Source organism: Talpa europaea, assembly GCF_964194135.1.
Source record: "Talpa europaea genome assembly, chromosome: 15".
Classification (NCBI taxonomy): Eukaryota; Metazoa; Chordata; class Mammalia; order Eulipotyphla; family Talpidae; genus Talpa; species Talpa europaea.
In genome coordinates this window covers 68,379,784-68,403,394 of record NC_140083.1, presented here as the reverse complement: position 1 = coordinate 68,403,394, position 23,611 = coordinate 68,379,784, and the positions used below count along the sequence as shown (strand labels likewise).

Sequence of the window (23,611 nt, the reverse complement as noted above, 5' to 3'; positions counted from 1 at the left end):
TACCTAAAATTATGTTTATAATTTATGTATAACAATATAAAAAGAACACTGAATTAAATAGCTAACTACAGCACATAATTTTATAGTTTATAGTAATGGGAGAGATGGGGATATATTGTCATTGACTGCTATCTTATTTGTTTCATATTTTGAGAGATTTATGTTTTGGGGGGCAGATAAACAAAAGTAGATTATCAGATTAAAGAGTATTCATAGACAACATGTAATATAGGGAGTTTCTGTTCAGTTACCTGCAGAATTATAAAGTTGCAGTGCATTTTCCCAGTAGAAAATGCAAAATGTCAGTTTTCATACTCAGTGTATAAAGAAATTTTAATTTGAATGAAACAGGAAAATGAGTCATCCTTTTTGTATTGTTATGTTTTATTTGTATGAAAGCCAAAAATTAGATTTCTTGATTTACCTTGTATATGTTTATTTTCTCTTCCATCTAGAAAGAGTTTACAGGAAGAAGTAATCCAAGAAAGGAAGAATAAGCAGATCAAGATGTGTAGCTCTGTGGCTGCCAAGCTGTGGTTTTTGACAGATCGTCGAATTAGGGAAGACTATCCCCAAAAAGAGATCTTACGAGCATTAAAGGCTAAATGTTGTGAGGAGGAACTGGAATTTAGAGCTGTGGTAATGGATGAGCTGGTTCTAACAATTGAGCAGGGAAGCCTGGGTAAGTCTATACTAAGTGATTTTTCATTTCTAATTTTTACTTAGAATATGGTGAACCTGTATGTTTTAGGAATAATTAGAACAAAGGAATTAATAGCCTTGTCATTACTAAGTATCATCTAATCTTAAAACCTAGTATATTTTATAGAAGAAATGGAAACACTAGTATTTATTAAATACCTGATTGTAATGTTTAAGAAATAGATGGGAGGGGAATTTATTTTTTAAAGATTTATTTTTATTTGTCTATACATAGAAGAACTGGGGTGTAGGCCAGAGTTGCAGGGGATGAGAGGATTCACCAGAGATAGAGTGGGGAGCAGAGCAGCGGATCTGCTACTCAGTATATTTTTAAGTACTGTTTTCAGTTTCCATTTCAAATGTTTTCTAGCTCCAGTATTATTTCTGTTAATGGTGTTATCTTTTTTACCCTCTACTTGAAGCCTTAGAGTCAACCTTGCTGTTTCTCTTTTGGGATATTTTTTGATTACTAGTTACAGGTCTGTTCAGATTTTCTTTTTTTTTTTTTTATGATTTGTTTTTACTAAGTTTTATGTTTGTAAGAATTTGTCCATTTCATCTAGGATATTCACTTTTTTAATGTTCAATTCATAATACTTATAATCATTTTTATTTCTCTTGCAATGTCCCTACTTTGTTGATTTTAGTAAGTTGAGGCTTTTTTCTTATTAATCTTTTATTGGAAGCCAACTTTCATTGATTTTGTTCTTATTTTTCTATCCCCTGTTTATTGCTAATTTTTAAGTTTCTGTCTTAGGTTTTGAGAGTGTGGTTATAATGTATTTCAGTGAGAATCAGTTTGAATTATTATTTATTTATTTTTAAAGATTTATTTTATTATGCATACAAAAGCTGAGGTACAGGACAGAGGAGTGGGGGTGGTGAGAGGAGTCACCAGAGACAGAGTGGGGAACAGAACAGGCGGACTGACTGCAATACACTGCTGAAGAGAGCAGTGGGCAAGTCAGGAGAGGTCTGCTGCACCATTTGGGTAGCTCCCTGTCCAGCCGGGGATCGAACTTGTGCTGCAGTGGCTGCAGATAGCTTGATAGGTTGTCTTAATCCCTTGAGCCACCAGGGAGGCTCAAGAATCAGTTCGAATTACTCTTGGAATTTATTGAACTTGGGTGTTTGTAATTTATGTCATCAAACTTACAAAGTTTTCACCCCAGATTTCTTAAATACAAACCAAGAAGAAATTCTGGCCAAAAGAAGTACAATAATAGAAACAAGAGACTCACTCCATGAAAGGTTGAAGAAATGCAGAAAGAGTCTAAGGGACCTGTGAAATATTATCAAGCAGACCAAGTGTACACTGTGGCAGTCTATAAGGGAGGGAAGGAGGAAGGGGTGGTGGAGGAGGGAGAAAGAACATAGTTCATATGTTCTTTAAGCTAAGTAGAGATATGGACATTATACAAAAATCAAAGAAATGATTACAGTGTATAGCAATAAATATGCTAATGTTTCCTTTTCCAGTACACTGTCCATTGTGATTATTTCTATTTTAATTAGACAAAGAATGACCCAGGTTGAGTTACTTTTTGGGGGTTTTTACACTGTGATACTGACTAAATTATTAGAATTTATAGTTATGTATTTTCTTAACTCAGAAAATACATTTTTGAGGATTCAAAGAGAAAACCTTTACTGTCTTTAATCATCAGGAAGAAATAGCTCTTATGAGATCAGCCCCTCCCCACCTTCTATTATCAAAGTAATAAAGAACCTTGATTATATATACTCTGCATATCAAGTCAGTCTGCATTTTAGTTATTAATTCTTCAGTGAAGTACTTAAATGAGATCTTCTATGCCAGCAGCAAGTGACTATACCTGTCTTAATCAGAGTGATTGCCATCCCTTTCCAAAGTAGTTCAGCAAAGTAAAGGAATTGGATTAGTTATGCCTCTAATGCTTTGACTGTTTCAAATTTGGGATCAAACGCTCTTGGGAATGTCTGTACTTTTATATGTGATGTTGAGCATTATAGATATGGACGTAGTTTTCTGAGTAAAAGTGTTTTTTTTTTTTTTAAGTTTTATTTTTATTTTTATTTATGCGTGAAGAACTGGGGTATAGGTCAGAGGTGCGGAGGCAGGGGTTAGAGGATTCACCAGAGATAGAGTGGGGAGCAGAACAGGCAGATCTTCTGAAATATACTGCAGAGGGGAGCAGTGGGCAAAACAGGAGAGGTCTGTGCCATGTGTGTAGCTCCCTGGCCTGGGATTGAACTCATGCCACAGTGGCTGGTGATAGCTTGATAGCACTGAGACTTTAACCCCTGCGCCACCAGGGAGGCCAAGTAAAAGTTGTTTTGATAGACAATTGAAGGGAGGCAAATTAGGAAATGTAATGAGACAGTAATGAAATATTAAAAAAAGTCTAGTATCACTGATCCCAGTCCACTAAATGATGTTACTAAGATAACCAAAAGCTTCCGAATACCAAATGTAGAATTGTGAGAATTAAATATTATAGTGTGGATAAAATTACTAGGGTTTTTTTCTCCCCCTACCCTTTGTTTTTTAATACTAAAATCTCATGAATCTCCTCTGAGAAATTATTTTTATTTGTCACCTTGATGTGATTCTAGGTGTCACATCAAGGAATTTCCCCCTTCCTAGTTTCCCAGAACTAACTTTCTGAGTCTGGGCTTCTCAGCATTCTCTGTACAATTTTATATCCATTCATTAGTTGTTTTTTTTTTCCTGCTTAAATTAACTGGACTATTTTAGTTGCTTACAAATCAAATAACCTTAGCCAATACAGAAATTAAGCCCAGGAAGCCGATTGCAAATAGCAGACCTTCAGAGAGTTGGTTGCTTGACTGAGATAGTGCAGAAAGCAATTAGGAAACTACCTTTCTCACTCCAGAATGGGAATCTAATAACCCATGATACACAGTGTGAAACTGGTAATTAAGTAATTACCTTTATTCACTTGGAACCATGGTCTTGTTGAGAATATAGCTTTGGGAATCTGGTATGAATTGCTACAGAAAAACTGTGAGGAATTTGGAAGTAGGAAACCAGAAGGACTTCTGAAGGTGTTGGGGAACTTAAAGCAAAGGTATAAAGGAGGCTTTCAAATCTCAAGGTAAATAAAGTAATATAGGAGCTTTCCAGTATTTGGGATTAGGTCTAACCTAACCAGTAGAGTATTCCTTCAAAAAGGATTATTCCAGCTGTCAAGCTGCTTAGGAAATCAGCAAGCTAGGGACCTAGTGAAAAAAGGTTGAGCTTTAGAACTAGTTGGATGTACATAACCAGGTTGTTTTGTTTATCAAACTAAATCTTATACAATTGGTCAGACTGTCTTGACTCATTTACTTAATGGAAATGAAATCTGTTGTTAAATTGTCTCACTGAAAAGTAGGAATAAAATTTAAAAGGCCCACACTGTAATGTTGTTCATAGGATTTTTTGAGATGTATATAAAATGCCCTGGTACAGTGTATGACACATGGTAAATATTCAGTAAATGAGACAGTTATAATTGGTGACATGAAACCATGATATTCTATTGTTCATGTTCAGTGCTTTTGAAGTTGTGAAATTGGTTGATCCGATTATTCTCTGAGAGGATCCAAGTGACAAGTTATTAAAGAACAATTTAGAAAAGTGTGAGTTTAGTTACTAAGATGGGCTAGGAAAATAATAGTACTTTGTAATAAATCAAGTACCTGTTGTATATTGCGGGGCTCAAGTTTTTGCTATTTTGTTGAAAATTTTTGCATTTATGTTCATCAGTGAGGTTGACTTTGGGTTTTTTATTTGTTTTTTTTTGTACATTTTATCTAAATTTTCAGATTATTCAGATGATTTCCTAAAAAAATCTTTTCATTATCATTTTAATGTTTGCAGGATATATATTAATTCTCCTTTCATTCTTGGCTTTATTTGTGCCCTCTTTTTTTTTACATTAGTTTCTCCAGGAAGTTAAGAGATTTATGTTTTCTAGGGATAAACTATTAGCTTGACTGGTCTTTTCTACTTATGTTTAAATTTCTGTCTAATTAATTTCTGCTCTTTTTGATTTTCTTCCTTCTTCCTTAATATCTTTAGATAGTAAGATGATTTAATTTACCTTGGAGGTGGTATTTTGATTTTGAGTTGACTGGTATTTTTAGGGACAGTCTACCTTGTTTTAAATCAAACCTGGATTTAAATCCCCAGCTCTACTTCTTAAAAACTGAGATAAGTTAAAATTTCAGTAAAATAGTAATAAATAATCAGTCAGTGATAACTGAGCATCCTACTATGTGCCATGTAGTGGTAGGGAATGTACCTCTAAATAAGACAGTGAGATTCCATCTCTCATGGAACTCGTTAGTTTCTAGTTACTTTACCTTTATACTTATTAAAAGCCAACACTTCTTTAATGTTAAGCAAGTTAATACTTACCACAACTGTATAAAGAAATCACTCCCACTGTACTATAGATGAATAACCTGAGGCAGAGACAGTAAATAACTTGCCTGAGGTTGCACATTTGAAGTAGGATTTGTATGAGATGAGGAGTCCTTGTTATATGCCAGAGAATCTTGGAGTAGATTTACTCACTTTCTGTTTTTCACTATATTATCTCCTCATCATTATCCTTTGCTATTTGGGGCCCAAATGAAAGGTTTGAGGAAAACTTTAATTTTACTTTCCCTGTAGTTTTCTCTGGAATGTTGAGTATTTAAATTTGATACAGTTTTCCCCCTTTGTTCTTTCTTATTTCATAACTTATGCTTATTAATATTTGTAGCTACTGAAAAACTACATAAATATTTTACAGTTATATTTTTATTTATAGCTGTATTCAGAAAGTTATAGATATATGTAGTTGTGAGAGTTAATCTTAGTTATCAAAAATTGGGTACCAAAGATTGTTATAAAAATTTGTCTTTAAGAGCCACTGTACAAAAGAAGTTTTACCCTTTTTCAAACTGGGTAGTAGGGCTCAACATTTAAACAATGTTCTGTTTGTATTAAAATGTCTCTCCCCTTCTCCCCTTTTCTACAAGGGGAAGACTGCAGTGTATCTTTATGACTGGCTTCAGTAACAATGACTTAAATTATACATTTTCCCACTTATAGTCTATATAGTTTTTCTTTACATTTTAGAAAATTTGTTATTTTATGGGAAGGGCCTCCGCTGCTGTGAAGCTGTCTGCAGCCTCTGCAGCATGGGTTCGATTCCTAGCCGGCCAGGGAGAAACCCACATGGCATGGAAGACCTCTCTTGCCTCACCCGCTGCTCCCTCAGCAGTGTCTTCGGTCTGTCTCCCTATTCTGCTCCCTCCTCTGTCTCAGGTGAATTCTCTCACCCTCCCGTGCTTCTCACTGTACCCAAGTTCTTGTATAAATAAATAAATCTCTAAAAAAAAAGTGTAATAATTAGTATGGATATAGTAATTTCAGCTTTCAGTTTTCAAATCATTAAGATAAAAGTATTGAAAAACAAGTGTATGCTAAATTAGCAAAATAGAAGTTTATTTTCTTGCTTTTAATATTGAACCTTTATGTATCAATATTAAATAAACCAGATAAACATGATTACAGGTGGAGAACAAAAAGGGGATACATGGTTTTCCAAGCTGAATTGCTAGTAACAGTCACTCCAACACTACCTCACCATATCAACAGTTATCTTCCTGAAAACTTTTCAGGTGGGGTCAGTACTTTGATTCAAGTCTCAGCTTATCTTAAAGTAGATGCTTAGGAAATGTTTTTGAATGAATAAAAGAATTATGGATAGGGCCTCCCCCGTGGCGCAGCGGTTGAGTGCTGGGTTGCAAAGCTGCCTGCAGCCTCTGCAGCTCCTGTTCGATCCCCGGCTGCTCCCTGGCCACCCGAGGAGGGTCCCACATGGTGCGCAGACCTCTCCTGCCGCCTGCTGCTCCCCTCAGCAGTGTACTTTGGTCCTTCTACCTGCTCTGCTCCCTGCTCTGGCTCTGGTGAATTCTCTCACCCTCCTGCGCTTCTGACTGTATCCAGTGCTTGCATAAACAAACAAACAAACAAACAAACAAACAAATAAATAAATCTTAAAAAAAAAGAATTATGGATAAATGAGTCACTTTCAGTATGTTGTCGTTTTGTTTATCACTTGCTTGGAAGTATTTCTCCTGAGCCTTTTTTATTTTACTATCTAGATACAGAAAAGCTGAAGGTGTAGAACTTGAATGTTAGTATATATAAAGTATAAGGAGACAAACTGACTATTTTACCTAGTGGAATCATATTTCTTACCTTTAAGTAAATCTTTTCCCCTTTTGACCAATTTTGGGGATAGTTGGTTATTTTGTATCTTTTGTATCTTTTGACAATACTTACAAAAGAAGCTAGCTGGTCTCTACCTTCAAAAAAGATGCTTTTAGGGCCTCCCCGGTGATGCAGCGGTTGAGCGCTGGGTTGCGAAGCTGCCCGCGGCCTCTGTAGCGCCGGTTCGATCCCCGGCTGCTCCCCGGCCACCGGAGGAGGGTCCCACATGGCGCGCAGACCTCTCCTGCCGCCCGCTGCTCCCCTCAGCAGTGTACCTCGGTCCTTCTGCCTGCTCTGCTCCCCGCTCTGGCTCTGGTGAATTCTCTCACCCTCCCGCACTTCTGACTGTACCCAGTGCTTGTATAAATAAATAAAAATAAATTAAAAAAAAGATGCTTTTAAAATGGACAGCCATAATCCAATTGTTTACTTACTTGCTTTCTATTTTCCTCATTTCTTTTTTTCTTTTCTCTTCTCTCTCTTTAAACATGTGACTGTCAACTGCAATTTGGCAGAGCTCAGTGATAATGAGGTACACTGTTAGAGTCTTCCCTTTTGTTTCTTTCTATAGTGCAAATGGGGGAGTTGGGAAATGAATTTTATTTTTTTTTTGTCATTCCCAAAAGAGCATACTTTTGAAGAAAAAAATATTGTTTCTATCTAATAGCTAAGACTTGAAAACTGTTGGGGGGGGAAAGGATTGCCGAGGATATTAAACATTTATTTTGATAGGAAATACAGTATATCTTGTCAGAAGGAGCTAAGCAGATAGATAAAGGCATATATATTAAAAGAATGGATTCTTAACTTTTTAAAAATATCATTCATAATCAGCCTTATAAAGACTTTTTTTAGTGTTTTTCGTTTGGAGATGTTACTAGCCATCTTCCTGTCACTTCACCTCTAAAATACTTCAGTGTTTTCCAAATATAATCCTATGCTTTTTGATGTGTTTGTCCTATATAATCCAGTACAAGTAGCATACCTAAGAAAATGAGTAATGCTTTAATGTCGTCTGATACGTACTCTAGAATCAGATTTTCAGTTGATCCTAAAAGGTTTTCTTTTCAATTCAGGCTCTGTTTAGGCTCATGCGTTGTGTTTGGATATACTGTTTAATCTTTAAACTCTAGAACAACTTTCATTTCCTCAGTGACATCAACTTTTTGAAGTAATCAGAGCAATTCTTTATCATCTTAATAAGCTCCTGGATTTGTCTGATAATTTTTGTGTGAAAATGATACTTCAGGGCCTCCCCGGTGGCGCAGCGGTTGAGCGCTGGGTTGCGAAGCTGCCCGCAGCCTCTGCAGTGCTGGTTCGATCCCCGGCTGCTCCCCGGCCACCGGAGGAGGGTCCCACATGGCATGCAGACCTCTCCTGCCGCCTGCTGCTCCCCTCAGCAGTGTACTTCATCAGTCTGCCTGTTCTATTCCCCGCTCTGGCTCTGGTGAATTCTCTCACCCTCCTGCGCTTCTGACTGTACCCAGTGCTTATATAAATAAATAAATAAATCTAAAAAAAAATTAAAAAAAAAAAAAGAAAATGATACTTCATAGGTAATGGTTGATGCTTCATTGTGCTTGTAGCCAAGAGGCACAAATGGGAGTCTGTTCCACTTTCATTGATGGATTAGACAGCTGGGAAAGAGTTTTTGTATTATCTGTTGCAATGATTTTTAACTTTTTCTTTCATGCCTTCAGCATTCTGATGATCTTTGCTAGGTTCATTCATTTCATTGGGATTGGCAAAGTAGTTTTTGTTAATTTTGCCATTCTTTCTGTGTTAATTGGCATTCTTTTCCAAAGAAGGGGTTTTCCTACTTTTAAACTATATTTAGATCCTCCTGAGAAAGTGGGATAAATATAATTTTTCCTCTTTATTTATTGGGGATTTATGTTGTAATCCCACCAGAGGGGCAAGTGGGACTTTGGTCCCCTTTTGCCCTAATCATTATGGATTTATGAATTTAGAATTAGTTGTTACCAATTAATTATCCTTTCAGAAGTAAAAATCCTTGATCATCTCCTGTGTTCTAGTAACATTCCCATTTGTCTTTGAGTGTCTAATTTTGACAGAGATTTGTGTGTTTTTCACTGTGTACAGCCCCTTGACTTGAAACCTGTGTTGAAAATTCATAAAAATCAGTAAGTTTTTAAAAGATTCCAGAAGTCTTGAAAAATCCTCTAGAATACTAGAAGGTGGAAGAAAAACAATTACCACCGAACAAGGAACCTATCAGTTCTCTGTATCTTGTTTCCTGAGGACAAAAACATTTGTACTTACTGTTATTTCATTGAAGCTCCTTGCTCTCTTACTCTGTCTTGAATGTAAATCTTACTGGGTAAAGAATTAAAGAATTCCGGGATGGACCATAGTCCCTTGTGCTCTTCCTGAGCCTCCTGTTTTGATCCCTCTCTCTCTCCCTCCCCTGCAGAATGTCTCTGATTTTTAGTTGCCTGCTAGTTTTGTTTATTATTTTTCTTATCCTTTATTTGGGTCCTCTGTATTCCTCCTATAAGTGAAACGATCAATATTTTTCTTTTTCCTTCTGACTTATTTTCACTGAGCATAATCCCTTCCAGCTTCATTTTACCAGGACTACACCTGAGAGAAGAAATGAAACATTGTACAAAAATGAACAATGATGTAAAATATGTATATATATATATATATATATATATATATATACTATTTATATATAGACAGAGATATTTTTTAAAAAGAATTCTGGGCTGAGAGTCTTTAAGTACTTTCAGTCTCTTTGTGCTTATAATATTTCCATTGAAAAGTTCATTGACAATCTGGTGTTCCCTTATGTTTACCCTTTCTTCTGTTGACATTTTTAATATTCTGTCCTTGTTGTTGGTTCTCAATAGCTTTAATTGTTTTTTGTTGTGTGTCTGGTATTATTTTGTTTGGAACTCTTTGGGCCTCTTGATCACATTCCCAGATTGAGATGGTTTTCAGTGATTATGTCTTTAAATAAATTTTCTATGCCTTTCTTTTCTTCTTGTGAGGAAACCCACCCCGCCATGATACAGACATTATTTCTCTTTAAGTTGTTCCAGAGGGCTCTTACGCTACTTCCATTTTAAAAAAAAATTCTGCACTGTTCTATTTGTGTGTTCTTGCTTGTTAATTTTCTCTGTACCTTTTGTTTGTCTGCTATTAAAGTTCTCAGTCTTTTTTTTTTTTTTTTTACATTAGCTACAGTGTTTCTTAGCACCATTATTTCTAATTGTAGTGGCTTTATATTTTCTTAGTTGAGTATCTGATGAGATGAACCTTGAATCTTCACTCTGTAGCCATCTTGCTGGACCCCATGACATTTTTTTCACTGGCTGTGTAGTACTTAATTTTATTGACATGTAGCCTAACATTTAACCAGTTTTTCATACAAAGTAATTTAATGAAGGAAAAATGTCTCTCTGTTCCAATTGGAGGTTTACAAAATAGTATACTTAGTTTTGTGACTTAAGCTATGATCAATTTCTATTCCTCCATTTTATTGTATATTCCCTTTTAAAGATTCTGGCTTCATGCCTATGTATTTCAGGTCTACGGATCAATGGAGAACTAATTACTGCCTACCCCCAGGTGGTGGTAGTGAGAGTACCAACCCCTTGGGTGCAGAGTGATAGTGACATCACTGTTTTGCGCCATCTAGAGAAAATGGGATGTCGGTTGATGAACCGACCTCAAGCCATCCTGAATTGTGTTAATAAGTTTTGGACATTTCAAGAGTTGGCTGGCCATGGTGTTCCTCTTCCAGATACTTTTTCTTATGGTAAGTTCATTCAAAAGAGTATATAGCTTAAGTTTTTTACTGCACACATAGTTTTGAAAAGATATACTGTACTAATAGATTTATGTAGTATAAGATTTCCTAAAGAACTGATTATGGAAACGACTAAGTTTTAGCAAAATAAGCAGGAGTATTACAAATCTGTCTTAAGGTTTTTATTACACAGGCAGAATGGAATTAGCAAACCTTTCCTGTAAAGGTCCAAGGAGTAAATATTTTAGACTTCCCAGGTCATACATTCTTATGTGACCCTGGGTAGTCCTCTGAAAACTGATTTAGATAATGTTTAACAAGTGAGTGTATCTTTGTTCCAATAGATCTATTATAGAAGGAGACAGTGACCAAATCTGTCCCATTGTCCTTAGTTTGTGTATCCCTGAAGTAAAAGATAATAGAATTTGATGACATCTTTAATTTCTTATATTTATTACCATTTTCCTGATATTTTATCTTTGTTTTCCTGTTTTTAAGGAAAATGACTCTATACTAGGTATACTTTAAAGTAGTCCTTCTAAAACTTTGTGGTAATTTCCCCCCCCCAGGACTAATCTGCTGTGTTTTAGTACTCTTAAGTACAATAAAAAGAGTATAGCTGTGCTAATTGCTGTAAAAGCCTCTGTGTTTATTATTCTTTTTATGTTTAGATAATTACATATCAATGGCAAAGAAGTTAAAAACAGATAGCAGGTTACTGGACCACACTTTAAGTAACACTGCAGTAAGCGATATTATGTTAATATATTTCCTGCCTTTCCAGTTCTTCTAGTTTGGAAAGGATCTGACTTTTCTTTAAATCTGTTTCTGAAATGTCTGGTAGAATGCTTGGAGAGTTAACCCTGGGCTTCAAAAAGAAGTCTCTATGCTTTTCTTATTTTTACTGTTTCACCCAAGTCTGTATGACATATATGGATATAATTACTGTCTTTAGTATTGTAAAATTATAGACTATAGTAATAGTTTGAGAATTGTGTCTTCCTTATACTTTTGGGATATTAAGCTGATATCATGGACCTTCAATTCTGATTTTAAAAGACTAGAAAGGAGAAAAGGATTAACCAAAATAACAAATATTTTCTATGCACCTAACATTGAAGTTTATTGATATTACAGTTATTTAATGAACTTTTTCATGGTATAATTCATTATTTGTTCTACTCTTACTATCTTATTAGTTCTGAGGCAATGAATACAATAAGAAACAGGACTTAATCCATGACTACTGAGTAATTCAGTGTAGAAAAGACTGATTAATAATGGAGGTTAATATTGAAGGGAAGGAGAGGAGGAGGAGGAATCAGGGAGGGCAGGGTGGGAATGAGGGATAGGTTGCAGCATCTTTCAGTCTTAAATGAGTTCTTCTATTTTTTAATCCAGACAGGTAATTTGCAAAAAGTAAATCATGGGACTTTTTTTGTGTGAGGAAGGAATAGGGATAAAAATATGAAAAAAAAAGGCATAGAATTAGGAATTTTGTTTTAGTTATCCAGTTTAAAATTTACTTAACTGATAATATAACTGTACTTTCAACTTTTATTTATTTCTCCAAGAAAAACAAAATTTAGCCATTAGGTTCTTACCTTCTACTTCTCCCATGTTTCTCTGTTATGTTGATAAAATTTAGCACAAAACACGTTTCTTGCTGTTACTAAATTACTCCTTGTTGCTCAAACCAGGTGGTCATGAAAATTTTGCTAAAATGATTGATGAGGCAGAAGTACTGGAGTTCCCAATGGTAGTGAAGAATACACGGGGTCATCGAGGTGTGTATGAGTTGTTGCTATAGTATATAATTTTGAAATTACTCTTGAATTACTTATAAGTGTGTTATACAAAATAATTTTTTTCGTTGTTTCTCTTCTATTTACCTATAGCTATTGACTGAATAGTAGTCTTGTTTCCTGTTGAAATTTTTCACTTTTGAAACAGGACATCTGAAAATAATTGGAGGGAAATTGTTAGGTACATGTTACCACACCTTAGATAGGTTACTATCTATTTATCAGTTGTTTTGTTTTACTGGGGGCTATTTCTGGTCATTTAGTGATTATTCTAGAGATTTTAAGATGCCTATTTAATTTAGGCTGAGTCTGAAGTTACTGTCTTTATCTTCATCCTCAATAATTCAAAGACTATCTAATACTAACTCCAGTCTGTCTCCCCACCTTAGTTTAGATAGTTTGAAGACTTAATGATAAAGGCAAAACTATGAAGCTTTAGAAGACAGTATGTCTCACCAACTCTCTGACACTCACTTACTGACAAATACCTCAATCACTTTGGGTTAAGGGAAGATTTCTTAAAGCGTGAAATGATTCCGAAACTGAAAAATTTCTTAGGGTTTAGTACTTTGCCATACAGGGGTTGTTGGATCAGGGTTTAGCTGGGACTGCTCACTGCATCACTATTACTAGGCTTCTACAGTCTGGCAGCCAAGGAGTCTTGGGTCTCCATGCTGAATGCTTTAATAAACAAGAAGCTGCCACCAACTGGGAGAACATTTTTGCACCCAACACTAATGATAAAGGACTGATCACAAAAATCTGCAAAGAGCTGATGAGACTCAGCAACAACAAAGAAAATAATCCAGTCAAAAAATGGGCAGAAGAGCTAAAAAGAAACTTCTCTGAAGAGGAAATGCAAATGGCCAACAGGCATATGAAAAAATGTTCAACATCACTTGTCATCAGGGAAATGCAAATCAAAACTACCATGAGATACCATCTTACACCAGTGAGAATGGCACATATTAAAAAAACTAGCAACAACAAATGTTGGCGAGGGTGTGGAGAAAAAGGAACTCTTCTGCACTGTTGGTGGGAGTGCAAACTGGTCCAACCACTGTGGAAAGCTGTGTGGAGATTACTGGACCTACTAAACATAGAGCTTCCATATGATCCAGCAATTCCACTCCTAGGTATTTACCCAAAGGACACAGAAACATCAATTCCAAAGAACACCTGCACCCCTATGTTTATAGCAGCACTGTTTACAATAGCTAAGCTTTGGAAACAACCCAAATGCCCAAAAATAGATGACTGGATCAAGAAGATGTGGTACATATATACCATGGAATATTACTCAACATTCAAAAAAGATAAACACATGCAATTTGCAGCAACATGGATGGCGCTGGAAGGGATCATGCTCAGCGAAATAAGCCAAAAAGAAAAAGAAAAATACCGGATGGTCTCACTCATAGCAGGAATGTAGAAAACTTAAATAAGGGACCAGGAAAATGAATAACTATAAGAAAGTGAAAATCAAAATCAACAAAAAACTATGAACCAGAGACACTTTTAGGGGGGCGGGGGCGGGAGGGGAGGGATTGGGGTCAGAATGGGGGGGCTGCAATTGTATGGGGAATATAACAATAAAATTTATTATCTAATAAAAAAAAAAAGAAGCTGCATGACTTCCTATGATCTTGCCTCAGAAGTCAAGTAGTAGATTCAGTGACACGAGACATAGATCCCTCTTGTCTTCATAGGAAGAATATCAAAAGATTTATAACCATGACTCAAAATAGACACTTCAATTGGCATGAAAATAGATAAGCAGTGCAATGGAACAGATCATAGAATTCATAAATAGAAGTATGCAGTAATATACTATTTTACTATATACTAATATAGTATTAATATACTGTATTATAACGTGTAAGGTATATGTTTTAACTCGGGTGTGTTTTGCTAATAAGTTAGTCTGACATTATTGGCTGTCTGGAGAGTAATAAAGATGTAAATCCTCTACTTCACATTTTGGACAATGAAATAAATTTTAGATTGCTGTTAAGTTTCTGGATTGAGGGAGTGGTAGAAGATTAGTAATTGTCTTAGTGCATTTTTGCATTGTCTCACAATTATCATAGCTGTATTACTTTTTAAAAAGTAATTGGTTCTGAAAGAGCAAATTGGTATGTAAGAAAATGGAGGTAATAGATACCATCTGCCAGCAGTTTGATGACTTACGTATTTTATTCTTTTTCAATCACAGGCAAAGCTGTATTCTTGGCCCGAGATAAGCACCACTTGGCTGACCTAAGCCATCTTATTCGTCATGAAGCTCCATACTTGTTCCAGAAGTATGTTAAAGAGTCTCATGGGCGGGATGTACGTGTCATTGTTGTGGGAGGCCGTGTGGTTGGCACCATGTTACGTTGTTCAACAGATGGGAGGATGCAAAGCAACTGCTCACTAGGTAAAAACAATGCAGATATCATCATCTCTCTAGTATAAGTAACATTACAACTTGTCTAGTGAGTATTCATGTGTAACTTCTGATCTTTTTACTTAGTCAGTTGAGAAGCTTACTATCTTTCACATTCCGTATGATTAATAGACTTACTATTAAAATAATAAATGTATTTTTGAGTTGTTTATTCTATTAATGAAATTGGATTTCTCTGAATCATAAATTTGCTTTCATCCAGGCTCAGTGACTAAAACAACTCACACATGTATAAACTATCTGAACAGAGCTAAGTGTCTGATCTCTTTTGTGGTATACTTATTTTGTGTATAATTGTAACTCATTTAATTTGTGCCCTAACCCATTTTACTCATTGGTTCAAATGAGATTGTTTATTTATTTATTTAAATGTGTTTCTGAGATACCTTAATGTTCACGTACCTTAGTCATATAAGATATATAAGACATCGAAGATACAGTTTAATCTAGATTTTCTACATTTATTTCACTTTCTTAGTAATCTTACCTAGTTCATGGCTTTAATACAGTCCATATGTTATTTTCAATTTAATGTCAAGCATATTTATCCTTTTGTATTCTCTGCTTAATTTTTAATTGAAGAAATTTCTTCTCTACCCCATGGTCATATTCTATTCTTCTACAAATTTTTTAAGTTTTGCTTATCATGTTTAGGTCGTTAATCTACCTGAAATTGATATCGTTCAATAAGAGATAGACATTCTTTTTTTTCTTCTCCCAAATGAATAAGTGGTTATAGCATCACAATTTATTGAAGAGTCTGTTTGTTATCGATTTGTCATGCTGTCTTTTCTATATATTGAATTTCTATCTCTGCATGGGCTTTTTTCAGAGCCTTGTGGTGATTTTTCCTGTATGAATATCAATCTTAATTCCCCTGGTAGTATCCCTGGATATCTGATAGAATCCCTCTGGCTTCATCATAATGTGACATCTTTGGATTACCTTCACTTTCCCCTGTTATCCCTTGTTTCCTCTTTCTTCCATTAATATTAGAACAGTTTGACTTTGTTGATTCATTCCTTAGTGAATATTTTTGAGCATCTCCTATTTGTTACTGTTAAATGTAAGTGGTGGTATTACAGCAGTATTTTGTATATAGTAGTGAAGAAAACAGACAAAAATCTTTTCGTGATACTCTCATGGGTATCACATTTCATTTAATAGTTTTTATTCAAGTCTGTATTGGCATTTCTCTTATTGGATATCTATTCTGTTTCACCAATCTGTATATAGCTCTTAACATTGTACATTCCCAGGTAGTCTTGATCCAATTCAGAGTTAATTATACTATACAGCAATCATCAGCTCACCACTGTTTACTTCCCATTATCATCTCCCCATATCTTGAAGTCTCTGTTTTTAGTCATTTGCTGTTATGTTGGTATCTTTTCTTGATTAATTTCCTTGGATGGGTATGTGAGTGATAGATACCGTCACATAGTCTTTCGTTTTGGGAGGAGAATAATATATTGGTTGAAATAGGATCCTTAGTAAGAATCTAGTTTTGGTTATACTGTCTTTTAGGTTACATTGTTGCAGCTGAATTTCCAAATTTACTCTCTGATTCTGGGGGGAGAGGGAGAGATAATTTATTCTCTTTTGAGTTGTTTCTTTTATCCCAATTAGTTCAAATTGAATTTGGTAAGCTGTTTCTATCAGCAGACTTTTTTTTTTTTTTTTAGTTTTAGAAAAATATCTTCTGTAATTGTTACTCCTCCATCTGTTAGTACCTTTTCTGGAGATTTTTTTTTTCCCCCTCATTCAATCCTCCACATTTGTTTCCTTTGTGATTTTTACCTCAAGTTTTCTGTGTATGCACTTTTAAATATTTCTTACACTTGATTTGCCAAGTAATGAGCTAGATCCCCCCAAATGATTATATTTTCCTTTATTTCCTCTATTGAAGTTCTTTGTTGGAAAAATCTTATTTTTTGTCTTAACTTCAGAAAATCCTTTTGGGCTAAACTTGAATCTCCTAAAGCTACTCTTACTTCTTTCATTCAGGTTGTCGGTGGCTTGTTGTTTTATCAGTGTTCTGCTCTAGATATTTGGAACACTCCAGATGACTTCAATCTCACAGATGCTGCTGACAAGCAGTCTTTTAACTCATAGGCAAGTCTATGAGTCCACTCCTAAAGTACTTAAACAGTCCCTTATTCTTGTGCTCCCTAATTCTTCTAGCTATAGTGGTAAGGTAGACTCAAGTTTGACGATGCAGTTCTTTCTGTCTTCTTTGGGATCAGAGGCATCAGGCACACTCACAATAATGCTGATGTCAACTTAACGCTTATGGATAAACAGAGCCCAAGAGCCAAACTATTCTCAAAATTCTTTGCTTTCTAGTCTTATCTCAGTTTCCTGAAGCAGGTGTCCCAAAGGAGGAAATCTACTTCTAATAGCTTTCTCAGATATCAGCAAAGCCCAAGACTTCATCTTTATTCAGCCCCAGTTACTTTAAGCCCCAGGAATCCTTTTGCTTAGCAACTTTAGATAGATTGGAGTGGGTACTGTACAGTAAGAGAGTCATATTCAAGTCACCATGTTCCACGATTCCATCCTCTATCGTTTAATGCATATCTATTATTTTTGGAAATTAACAATGTTAATATTTTTGTCATATGTAACAAACTTTTTTATGTATTATGCAAGAGTTTCTTATGCTTAGTTCATGTTATTACAAGTAAAATAGGCTAGTGAAAGTTTAATGTCTTCTTCAGAAAAACATTATATTGAAAAAGTACTAGGTCATCAATTGAGAGGCTGGGCTAGAAGGAGGCTCCTTAATGTAGCAAGCTTTGATTTCAAAGCTTTTTACATTAGAGTAGTAACTATGTTTTTACTACTCATTTAGAAGAGAGCATGAGTCTTTAATGCTAGCTTTAGTTTTATTCCCCAAATTTATCATTTTGGTAACTTACCTTCTCTTTTTCCAGGTGGTGTGGGGATGATGTGCTCATTGAGTGAACAAGGGAAGCAGCTAGCTATCCAGGTGTCTAACATCCTCGGGATGGATGTGTGTGGCATAGACCTGTTGATGAAAGATGACGGCTCCTTCTGTGTCTGCGAAGCAAATGCAAATGTAGGTTTCATCGCCTTTGATAAGGCTTGTAATCTAGATGTAGCTGGTATCATAGCGGACTATGCCGCCTCCCTTCTGCCCTCTGGCCGGCTCACTCGGCGTATGTCCCTGCTCTCCGTGGTGTCCACGGCCAGTGAGACTAGTGAGCCGGAGCTGGGCCCCCCAGCCAGCACTGCTGTTGACAACATGAGCGCAAGCTCCAGCTCTGTTGACAGCGACCCTGAAAGCACGGAGCGAGAGCTGCTCACCAAGCTCCCAGGGGGGCTATTCAACATGAACCAACTGATAGCCAATGAAATCAAACTCCTGGTGGAGTGACTCCACTGGTAAATAATTAACCAACAAAACCCTTGTAAAACTTCCTTTCTTTTTCTTTCTTTTCTTTCTTTCCCTCTCCTCCCCTCCCCCCTTTTTTAAAACCAACTTGCAATGCTGTTCATGGAAGATGCTCAGGAAGATGAGAGAAAATTGAATGCGATTAGTTAGAGAGGAGGGGGCTAAGGACTAGACCGCTGCTATTAGAATGTTACTGACTTTCTTTACAAATCCCACAGAGAGAGAGGCAGAAGAGGAGATGTTACACTCTCCTAGTTACCCTTTTAAATTATTCAAAATACGTCTGCTCTCAGGCCATGAAGAACATATAAATTTTTTCATAGTCCCTTTTATTTTTGCATAGTTGGTTCACATTTCAGCATGGCATGATTTCACATTGTGTTTCAAACATCTATCTAAATTACAGGAATTTTTTAAATACAAATCTGAAAATTTTGCTATTACCATTACTAGGAGCTTTATGTTCATAGTTTATGAAATCTTGAGGAGCTCTTTTATTTAGATTTCTTATTTTTGTTTTTTCCCTTAATTTGGGTGGGAGGGCAAGGTGAATATGAACAAATAAAGGCTTTTTTAATGACAAAATTGGCATGTTTGCATGATAAAAGGGAAATGAACAGTATTGCAATGTCTGGTACACAAAATAACCTTTACTCCAATGTAGATAAAATTACACTAGTTTAAAATATGTACATTGACTTGTATTTGTTAGTGTTTTAGTCTTTTTTGAAAGATATATGCTCTGTTAATGTTGCATTTTTTTTTTAATACATGCTAGTCTAACATTCCCTGATCTATGCCTGCATATTTAACAATGGCCAAAGTGAAGAAAATGCTACCTTTTTGTTAACAAGACACTGACTTGAAACATGTGCATTTAGAGCCTTTTATTTTTTCCTTTTTTCTTTTGGTGGTTGGGCATTTAAAGAATGAGGACAAGGAAAAATATTTTTGGGGTGGGGCGAATCAAGGGCCTTTAAACTGAGGTGATTTCTAATACCAGCGTTATATATTTGCATTTTTCACATTTTACGAGGGAGTATATATGTGTGTGTGCACGCATGCATGTGTATGTGTTTTGCTTTTGTTTACACCAATCAATCAAAAAGGATAGATTCTAGAAAATGGAGCATGATGGGAAACACAGTTTTTCAGTTGTTTTCATAACTATATTCTACTGGGGTAGAGGTACTCACATAAGGAGAATAGATGTTGTTAGGTCTTTGTGTGTGTGTATGTGTATATAAATATATACACATATATATGTTCAGTTTTTTTTCTTCAGTCTAGACTGTTCAGTGTATGATTTATTCAAGGCTACATGCTTTTTTCCAATGCTTCTGGCTGTGTATTTTCTCCTATTACACATAGGTTTTTGGGTGGGGTGGAATGGAGATTTTTGTTTGGGGACTTATTTAGCAGTATTGAGTCTCTTAACAGCCCTACTCTGAAGCCTTCACTACGCTCCACTCTTTATATTCCTTTGCTTTCTGAATTTATAAAAGCCCCCAAACTGCATATAATATGAGCCTTTAAAACATGGGTAAAACTATTCCACTGATGGGTTTGGAAGGTGTTGAGAAATGGAGATGCTGCAGAGCTCAACGTAATTTTTTAAACAGCAAGTTTCATCTCCCTACAATCCTCTGAAGCTTTTACCCAAGTCCTTTCTTGCCTCTCCAGTGCTTTTTTCCTTCAGATGGACCTTAAACACAATTTCTTGGACACTGCTAGAGAGACTTCAAGGCAATAATAAACATCAGTATTAACCAGCTTTTACAGAGGTTTGATCATGCTTACTTGTACAGTTTTCCCCCTATTTTAAAAAGGAATGTAATAAAATTTGTTTTTTCCATAGCATTAAATAATATTAAAGTTGAGTTAAAGGTTGATTGTTGACAAATAGAATAGTACCTCTAATCTGTGTAGTGTCTCATTTCACTTAGAAAAAAGATATGTAAGAGGAGTTTCTAATTTATTTTAGGACGTTCTAATTGCATCTAAAACAATTGACTTGCCAAAGGGTTATTATGGGACTCTCATATATATAAGTCCCTCTGATTCATTAATAGAAAGAAATAATTGGTACTTCTTTAACTGAGTGACCATACTTTGGAGGATGCATACCAGTTGGGATAGAGAAACAAATGAGGAAGAACTGCTAAAGTAAATCATATGTTTGTATAGAGACCATCTGGTTGACACAAAGTATGATATGTACACTTTGAATAGTTGCATATCACATGTATATAGATTAATGAGTTTTAAAACACAAATAGATCACCCTCTCTATACTAGATGAAAAACTCAAGGTTTGTGTTGGATGGGATAAGATGTCAGGAAAAAAGGTAGTGAGTCTTCCAAAAAAATTTACCGGATTAGCCAACTATACAAGAAAATCTGAAAGATTTCACCTTAAGTTTATTCAATATTTATTCATCTTTTGTGCACTCACACATTTTAAACACATAGTATTGCCAGTCTATTTCTGAATCGTACACTCATAGAATGCAAAGGGCAGGAATGGTCATCTTAGACTTTAAAACATGAATATCTTCTTGAATTCCTTCAAAAATTAAGGTTAAAGAATATGAACATCATTCTGGAAGAACCCAATTGAAACAGATCACATATTTAAGTGAAAAGCTAAATATATTTTCATATTGTTTAATAGTTTTTGTGTAATCTGAGAGGTTAAAGTGTGTTTATTAAATATGTATAATCATTATAATGCCAAAATATGAATGTAAAATTATTGTGTATTGTAAGAGTTGTAATTCTGGACTGTATTTTTTAAAGTAATCCTTTCTGATTCTATTTTTATGTTGCCCATGATCTCTCACTCATGCACACGCACACGCATGCACGCACCAAATGATTTCATTTAAAATTTTTAATAGTTTTTTTTCTTTTTTGGTGTGTATAATTGATTGGTTATTTCTGCTGGCTTTTACTCCACTGAACTTTGAAATCTTTCTGTATATGCTATCAATAAGAAAATTCCCTGGAACATTAGAAAAATCCATCAAGAGACTTACTTTCATCAAGCACTTTATCAGACTTTTGAGAAGGCATCAAATCGTTGAAAGAAGTTACTGACTTTCAAAATCATCTCCTTTTTCTCAAGAAGAAAACAATGGAAAAGCAAATTCTCTTCATTCATTGAATCCCCAGTTTGGGGCCTGGGGAGCTTAGAGACATTGTGAAATCAAATCTTGTGTTACATTTTTCTCCTGGCTCACTCTTTTTGAGAAGGTTTATGGGCTATATGGCTGGTGAGACACGATCCCCTCCTAAGAAAATGTAGGTGCTCAGACAGGTAACCTCTGCTGCTACTGTTTTTATTTGTTTGTTTGTTTGTTTAATTTCATTTAAAATTTGTTTTTGTTGTAATAGGATATTTTTAAATGTAATATATTGCAGGATTTATAACCAGGTTCACTGCTTTCTTTCTTTCTTTTTTTTTCTTAAAAAAAAAAAAAAACAAAACCAAAGTTTCATTTAAGATACATTTAGGCGCCTTTGAAGCTTGGATTTTGGAATGTTTCAGTAGTGGACAGAAATCTGCTGTTGGAATCTTCTAGTCTTCCAGGTTTAATTTGAAATGTTTTTAGTTTTGTTTTGGATTTTTTGTGTGGTATTTTATTTCCTTTATACCAATGCCCTTTTGCCATGCTGTTTTGGGGTGGTTGCCTAACTCTAGTGAAAAATTCTTTCTATATTAACAAAATTTGGTGTTTTTAATTCCTTAATGTTTTGCAATTTTAAAATTGTTTTGAAAGAAATATTCTAACTGCTTGCACTGTTACTGTTCTTTGCCAGCCTTTTCAGGAGCCAAAAAACCAAAACAAACAAACAAAAAAATACCCAGAGAAAAAACTTTCCTTCTTCCCCCTTCCTGCTGATGAGTGAGAAGTATTGAGAACTTTCGGGGTCAGTGCCCTTCTAAACTCCCCTTCCCCCAATAATGCAGCTGTATATTGAGTGGTAAATGGCAGCGGTTTGGATTCAGGCACAACCCCAGCCTGCCTGCAGGTAATTTGACTCTCCTTTTCATCACAAGGCTAACTTTACTTTTTTAAACATTTCCTTTCTATTTGTACTTCAAAGGCACCATGGGTTTATAATAACTCATTTTTAAAATAGTGCATAAATATATCTAGCAATTTGATTAAACAAAGAAGTTATGGGGGTAGAGTTTGAATTGGTTGGGATGAACTCAGGCATTTCTTTGGGAATTTGCGTTAGCCATTTAGATAACTCCATTCCTTGCATATATGTCTATAATGAAGTATTTCAGAGTGTGACTTTTGGCTTTGTTTTTGTTTTGGGTTTGTTTGTTTCTTCCATTGTGCTACTCTGGCTTAAGCTTTTTCAGGGGTTGGTGTTCCGAATACACAGTGAGCTCACAGTATAAAGACATCAATTAGGAATTGACAGGTATGGAAAACTAGTGTTTTGCAAAGGTAAAATTAGGTACTAGGTTATACATTTGGTAAAAACGCTCCATAGCATCCAGTTGACCTTAGTGCTTTTCTTTCTGTGGCACCATTATAAAAGTGAAAGGCAATGAATTTATTTTAGGAACAGTGTGATTTCAGAGCTACTCATTCTAGCGTTCCTGAGACACTGGTTCTAATAAAGAGATAGTTGTGGGCAGTTTGAGATGATGATTAAATAATGGTTTAAACATTCAAGAATCATAGGTTTATATAGATTGGAGGGCATTTCTGAAGCACAGTATGGTTAAACAGATTAACCAAGGCCATAAAACAAAGCCAGTGATAGGAGCAAGAATACTCCTTAGCCATTGTTAATAGCCTGCTCATGCATCGACAGTTCCCTCCTCTGTCTTCCCCATTCCACTTACCCTTTCCTCCTTTTCCCTATCTTTCCTAAAGCTTTAGCTGTAACAGTAATTATTTTGAGGGATTACCTTCTTTTTAAGTGAAAGTGGTCAGGATTTTTTCAAGATGCATTTTTGCGTAATTCTGTGACTTTAGATGTCTATTCAGTAAATCACTGACTAGTGAAAAGGAAATGCTAACTTGTAATGCACTTTCTACAGCTGAAGGCATGAAATAAATCATTAAGCTGTTTTGTGCTTCATTTCAGTCATAAATAGGGACAATTACACTTTATGTCACTCATAAAAAGGGACAAATCACTAAGCATCTTAAGACAAAAATATCTTCCTATTGATTTG

General features: G+C 35.4%; 1 protein-coding gene across 1 annotated transcript; it reads left to right on the top strand.

Moving 5' to 3' along the window:
- Nucleotides 1–507: 507 nt before the first annotated feature.
- RIMKLB (ribosomal modification protein rimK like family member B) lies at nucleotides 508–18,387 on the top strand (the record flags this gene model as incomplete). Its single annotated transcript, XM_084254681.1, has 5 exons — nucleotides 508–682; nucleotides 10,512–10,742; nucleotides 12,434–12,520; nucleotides 14,754–14,957; nucleotides 17,924–18,387. 5 exons carry the CDS (start codon nucleotides 508–510, stop codon nucleotides 18,385–18,387), a joined length of 1,161 nt encoding a protein of 386 aa, XP_084110807.1.
- Nucleotides 18,388–23,611: the final 5,224 nt, after the last annotated feature.